This window comes from Ruditapes philippinarum, unplaced genomic scaffold (genome assembly GCF_026571515.1).
Source record: "Ruditapes philippinarum isolate M1 unplaced genomic scaffold, ASM2657151v2 ctg318_1_1_1_1, whole genome shotgun sequence".
NCBI lineage: Eukaryota > Metazoa > Mollusca > Bivalvia > Venerida > Veneridae > Ruditapes > Ruditapes philippinarum.
The window spans coordinates 45,304-52,537 of NW_026861802.1; the positions used below are offsets into that span (position 1 = coordinate 45,304).

The window sequence follows — 7,234 nt, forward strand, 5'->3', positions numbered from 1 at the left end:
TTAATATCTAAGCTATAGCTTTTTGTGTGTGTTTTTTTTTAAAGAAGATTTTTAAAGTCTTTACTAAATACATATTAGAAAAATCAATGACCCCTAACCATAGGTCTGCATGGAAGTAAATTCTTTGAACAATTTTCGAAGATGACCATCAAAGGAACATTCCTGTGAAGTTTGGATGAAATTGAATTAGGGGTTTATGAGGAAGTAAAAATAAAAGTTTACTGACGAACGATGGATGGATGTCCGTGGGCCGAAATAGGATAAGGGGCCATTTCTTTTGTTATTTTCTTTTGTTTAATAGAGGGTCATGTGCCCCATACTCTATTATTATGGAATGAATTCTTATGTTCTCTTTTGTTCTGTTTACACTTAGGTGGCCCCCTATACTTATTCGGTTGTGCGTACAGACGCCGGACGAAAAGCGATCACTATAGCTCACCTCGTAACTTTATGAAAAATGTGTCAAATGTTTTTGAACGGCAATTGGAACGACAACCTGGCTGTAGAAATAGCTCGAAATTTGTTTCAAAGATGGAGCTAAAAATGATTAAATAAACATCAAAGCATAAATTTGTTTGGCTTTAAAAAAACACACAAAACAACAACAACAACAATATCAACAATAAAAAAAACAACAAAACAATACCATTCATAGGAGTGATACAGTTGTTTTTAATAAAAGGTAGTGTGTTGACAATATAAAAAAGTGATAACCCAACAGGCAAAATGAATCCTCAAACAATCTCAAATACTAACAGAATGACATTTTTTCTTGATAACGGCAATTACAAAAAAATAATCTTGTAGATTCTACTAAAAAGTCAATTAAAAGTTTAGAGTCTTTAAATTGGTGGAGGTGGTAGGTTTTTACTTGACTCTTGGCTTACGTCTGCATCATCTTCAAATCCTCGTCTGTCCAACAACTTTGGTGCTTTAGGTGTGCACAGGATATAAAAGCAGTTGGAGTACCAGCTTCCCTGGCTGAATGGGTTTATGTTATTAGCAAATGTGTCTTTTAACGATTCGTTCGTGGTTTCTTCTCGGCAAACAAGTCGTGTATGATAAACTACAAGACATAAAAGTCCGGTTAACAGTATAAATAAGCAAAGGATTCCTTCAATAACACTGGGTATTGACTTCATAAAAGCTTCGTTGATTGGATATTCTTGTGCCCGGAAAGAGATAACTGCCACGTTACAGCCAATGACGTAACATGACAGCACGGTAGCTATAATTAACAAGATAAAGTAATGTTTATAATTTCTTTTTCCGATGCAATTGGAGACAAATGGGCAGTGGTGATCAAACCTTTCCACGCAGTTATCACAGACACTGCAATGGGATGACCTGGGCGGTCTGTAGATCTTACACGTTCTGCAGTATTGCTGCTGGAAAACTCTTCCTTTGATATCTGTTTCCGTGTAACGCGACCCGTTGTCGTCTGTTTTGTAGTTAATTTCTTCCTGTTTTTCAATATCGTAAGCGGTGGCTCGTGGTAAAATTCCGGGGTCAGTAAAAGCGGTCACGTTGAACAATACCAGCATAAGAAGAAAGAAGGGCACCCCTGAAGCTGGAACCACTGGGCTTACTCTTTTTGATAGATACATGCTGTCGAAGCTGAAAAACAGCACTCCTAAAATAGAAACAATTAAAAATGTAATTATTAAAATATGAACAACAACGATGATATAAATTGATTTACGTTGAAAAATAAAATTTACATATAACAATTTGAAGTGAAAACCCTTGTCAGTCAAATGGAAATCTTTCTATATAGTCACACCGATCATTTATGCACATTTTTACTGCTAAATTTATGTTGTTATTTTGACAGTTTACTTGTTTTTCTCCTATTAAATAAAATCATGCATCTAATAGACAAGTACCATCAAACAAAGATTATACTATAAAGCAGAAAGGGTACGTATGTTCCGAGAAGTAGTGGTTAATTAAATCTGATAGGTTTTACAAAACAACAATAATACTGTCGAAATATAGTGCATTTATTCACTCAAAAACTAATATGATGAAGCAAAAAGACGGATAGAAACATTTAATTAAGTGAACTATTTTGTGGGAATGAATATCGTATTGATTTGAATTAATAGTTTAAAAGTAATGCCTTAATTGATGTGAGGTTTCACGTACTGCCCATGTTAGCCATTTTGAAACTTGTTACCCTTCGTGTAGTTTACAGTATATATTACACGATATATATGTTCCTTCAGTGATTTAAATGACAATTCACAGATGATAGTTTAAATTTAAAAAAAACGATAATTAAGTAAATCACGGGACATCACTAGTTATAAACGCAATATAACCATTATAATTGAGAAAAATATCGGTCTCAGAGCTATTAAACACCGGTTGTTTGTTTTAATGTGTAGGAATTGACCACGAAGGTCGCAACCCGTACTATTATAATACAATAATACCTATGATCAAGATCAAGGCGAGAGTGATCAGGTATCCGGTGCTATCAGGTCCACGGATATATCTTCCTTTACAACAGAATTTATTCCCTCCGGGGAACACCTCCCATTTTCTCCGACGTTTCGTTTTACCTGTAAAATGTTAAGAGATTACTAAAATAGTAATTGGAAACCGTCATATTACTGTAAGTAGCACAATAAGTTATTTTTATGAAAAGCAGATTCGTTTTCAGCGGGATTTAGTAGCACATATTAAAGGGACTCTACGTGACACGATTGGACTGGAAATAATTTTTCGAGATTAATGTTCCCTTTGATGGAGATCAAACTCCAAATAGGAAAGTGTCGCAAGGCTTTTCACTCAAATCGAGATAGACAGTATAATATCATAAAAATAGCATTTTCAATTTCTGTTTCGTCGCCTTATTCTAAAAATGTCCTAACTCCATTTTTACCAAAAATGAGATAACTGCACATTTATTTTAGTATTAGTTTGTTCTATCTCCAAAACAAAACTTGTGAAGATTTACGTCATACTTTTGTAGATATAGCGTCTGTATTTTGTTCTATGTCCAATGGAAAGCTTTGCTGTTAGCCTTTTTTCGTCGTATCTCCAACACATGTAACACTTTTAGGCTAATCTTTCGTGCCAGCCAATCAAGTTGAAAAATATATGTCATGTGACCTGAAGGGGCCTGACAATATAATTGTTCTAACTCCAGTGATAACAACAACAATCGTATCTAAATCAGCCAGCTAACTAGGAAAGTAACAGTTAAAAAATGATTTCTGAAGCATGTAAGTAATATATTTTAGCTTTTATACGTTTTATAAGTGAATTTATATTTTGTATTAGTATTTGTTTCATAGTATTATCATTCTTTTATATATATTTCTCAAAGTTTCACAATCACATAGTTTCGGATAACTATATTCGGATATTCGTATGAACTATTTGGAACTATTTGGAGTATCGAACATTGTTGTTGTTTAATTGTTAATGATAATATTTTGTCCATTTCAGGTCAGACTTACTTACATTATCAGACGTTGTCCTTACAGAAATGTTGTCTCTTAGAACTTGTGACTGCAGTTAGCAGAACTTCCACAAAACTATGGAATTTTATATCAACAACATCAAGTCTGTGGGGAAGTTTTGACTTGCCATCAGTTTCAGATAAATCATTGTTTCAAGTCTTAAAATATTCACAAAATAAATAGATATTTAACATTCCAATGGGATCGGAATACCACTGTCTTGTCAAAACATAGATTTTAAGTTTGCATGCGAGTTTCAGTGTTCTCCGGGTCATCAATGATTATATTTATTAGATAATAGCAGAATTCTTAAAGCATAATACGGCATGATCTAAAATGTTGCCGGCTCGGTTTGATTTAGCCTGTTCATGGAATGTCCAGTAGATCTACGTTGTGCGACAAACACCAATATGGGAGATCGCAAAATTCACTGGATGTAAAATCTTGAAAACGACGATTTTGCAATCTTGAAAGATTGTTAAGAACTTGAGCAGATATTTTTCATACGTTGATATTAAACCACAAACAATACTTGAGACTTTGAATGCATGTGGTATTGACTTTAATTGTGTGAATTAAAAAGAATTATTGGTAATATAATTTATATCTGTATCATTTAATCACAATATTAGAGATGGTTACAATCATTTCATTTTTCATAATGGTTCAAAATATGTCAGTTTGTTTTAGCAAGTTCATTGATTAAAAATTTTGTGAAATGTTTGTTTTTCTATTTTTATGGCACAATTTTATACTGTTATTATCGAGAAAGGCCCAAGTTGGAGATCACGTGAATGAATTTACACTTTGACATAGTAATTTACGAAGATAAAGTGATTCAGTGTCAGCGGTTCAACCACTCTGGCTGAAAATGTTCTTTAGAATGTAAAAATCTACTAATATTCTATAGTAAAATTATTACTCTTAAAAAATGCTAACTCAAAAAGTATTAACAATTTTAGCCTTACTTTGTCATATCTCCGCAAACTCATTTTTAGAGTAATTTTTTTATCTAAAAATAAACATTTTTGGTCTATCTCCAAATTTTTTTTTTAATTTTTACAATTACTGCAAATTATAAAGGTATATAACAAAGTGCTTTCATCACATGTTGACATCTATAATACCAATCCAGAAGTCCACACTGTTAGGAGTTATTAAATAAAAGTTACAACGTCTTGAACCTTTAACCCCTTTTTCCCAAAAAAGAGGAAATTGTAGATACACCATTTTTAGAATAGTGCGACGGTTTATATTTCTTAATAATCAATTTGCATATCTTTCATTTTTAAGTGCCCTAGCTGGTCAATGTAAGAATATTTTTTTTATATTATAAGCTTTTGGACCTAAGTTGGATTCCTTTAACTGAAATCCTAACAATATTTGTGAAAATTGAAATTCTTTAACTCATGTAACTTTCTGATGAATAACAGTCATAAAATACAGGTTTTATGAATAGATTAAAGTTCCATACCTTTCGAATTTGCTTTTCTTTGGAAATTGCTGGAGCTCTTGGTCTCGTCTAGAATTTGGACGGTAACTGGTTGGTCATCCTTGGATGTGACAATCCCTGGCCCAACTTGGTTATGAGAAGGCTTGCATTGGCATAAAGAAGACTTTAATTTGTCTTGGCTATGGGATGACTTTATCTCACCTTGGCCATGGACAGATTGTCCTGTCTCTCCTTGAATTTTGGGAGACTTTGGCTCTTTAAAGTCTTCCATTCGAAATTCGAGTCATTTCTGTAACAGAAGAAAGAAAGATATACTGCAAGCTACTAGTTTAGTATTGTAAAACAAAAACTAAAGTTACTTTAAATCGGAACAAGATATTAATAAGTCAGGAGAAAAAAGCAAACAAAATAAAGTTATCAAGTTAAAAAATTGGAGGATTTGATATTCATTGTTTTGTCACAATGACCATTGGAATTACTCAAACTGATTTAGGTTACACCAAGCACAATTAGGTTACAGCTCAGATAAAGCAAAATTTAAACAATTACAAGTATGCAATGATCTTCAAGATGTTCAATAAGAGCTAGGGACTGGTTCAGACATAAACAACCATTGTGATAATTAAAACAAGAACAACATTCATTTGTTGCAAATAATGTCATTAAATTTCTGTTTTAACTGAAAAAGTTAGGCTATTCATGCCATATATATTGCATATATCTTCTTCTTTATAGAATCAAATAAAGAAAATTAGCAGAATAAAAATGAAAATTTGTCTTCATTCAAGAAAACAATTTATTAATATTTGTACGAAATAAAACCCCAGGGCAAAATCAGTAGTCCTGTAATCGTTGCATATAACTTATTGCTTGAACTGTTAACAAAGGATACTCGATTATACAATGCTTGACTGATGTACTTCTCTAACTTCATGACCTACTTATCTCCGAATTCATCATCGAATTTATGGGAATGCATACAAGTAATTCTAGATATTTATATTACGAATAAAATAAAATTACTCACTGAGAATGTTTCCTTTGGTAGAGTTTTCAGAAGCTATACTGATTCTGATTGACGTCTCTAAGTAACGACGTCAAGCGTGACAAGGGACCTCACTCTTTAAAATTATTGCGTTGCAGGGGACGTAATTTTTGTTCTATACTGCAAAATATATACATGCACGAGGGCTAATTACTCCTAGATATTAAGCTTAACTGCGTCTTATTTGTTTCCGTACTTATTTTCAGCGTATCGCATTTTTCATGGTTACGTCACATGTCTTACGGTTATGTCACATATGTCTAAATATAAAATGTCAACAGTGATTGCATAGTAACACACACTTTCGGTCTTTCTTTATTCAATAGGGAAAATACGGGTCGTGTTAGAATAAACAACAAAGCACAAATTTGTTTGGCTTTTTAATTTTATTAAGTTTATCATGTGAAAGACATTTATAATTTTGTTATTATTTCTTATTCTAAATATTCATTGAATAAACAATATAGAAACAAGAGGGCCATGATGGCCCTGAGGTCGCTCACCTGTATATAGACCCCCCGGAGCGCGTCCAGTTTAAACCCCAGGGCTTTTATTTGAACAAATTTGGAAGACACCCATTAGAAGATGTTTCATGATGTAAAGTTTTTTACTACACACATATAATGAAAAACACTGATCTTCCCTCCCCCCGGCAGGGCCAATTTTAACCCATGGGCTTTTATTTGAACAAACTTGGTAGACACCCATAAGAAGATGTTTCATGCTAAACATCTAAGCTCTAGCTCATTGGGTTTTTTAAAAGAAGATTTTTAAGTTTTTACTGTACACATATAGTAAAAAACAATGACACCCCTGGGGCGGGGCCAGTTTTGACCCCAGGGCTTTTGTTTGAACAAACTTTGTAGACACTTACTAGAAGATGTTTCATGCTTAATATCTAAACTCTAGCTATTTGGGTTTTTTCAAAGAAGATTTTTTAAGTTTTTGCTATATACATATAAGAAAAATCAATGACCCCCTGGGGCGGGGCCAATTTTGGCCCCAGGGATTTTATTTGAACAAACTTGGTAGACACCCATTAGAACATGTTTCATGCTAAATATCTTAGCTCAAGCTCTTTGAGTTCTTTAAAAGAAGATTTTTTAAGTTTTTACTATATGCATATAGGGAAAATCAATGACCCCCTGGGGCGGGGCCAATTTTGATCCCAGGGCTTTTATTTGAACAAACTTTATAGACACTCACTAGAATATGTTTCATGCCAAATATCTAAGCTCTCCCTCTTTGGGTTTTTTTAAAGAA

General features: G+C 33.1%; 1 protein-coding gene across 1 annotated transcript; it reads right to left on the bottom strand.

Moving 5' to 3' along the window:
- Positions 1 to 663: 663 nt before the first annotated feature.
- On the bottom strand, positions 664 to 6,054 carry LOC132716863 (palmitoyltransferase ZDHHC14-like). Its single transcript, XM_060700193.1, has 4 exons — positions 5,954 to 6,054; positions 4,948 to 5,215; positions 2,439 to 2,567; positions 664 to 1,633 (listed from the first exon to the last, which is right to left on the bottom strand). The coding sequence occupies exons 2-4, from the start codon at positions 5,195 to 5,197 to the stop codon at positions 843 to 845; spliced, it is 1,170 nt and encodes a 389-aa protein (XP_060556176.1). The 5' UTR covers positions 5,198 to 5,215; positions 5,954 to 6,054; the 3' UTR covers positions 664 to 842.
- Positions 6,055 to 7,234: the final 1,180 nt, after the last annotated feature.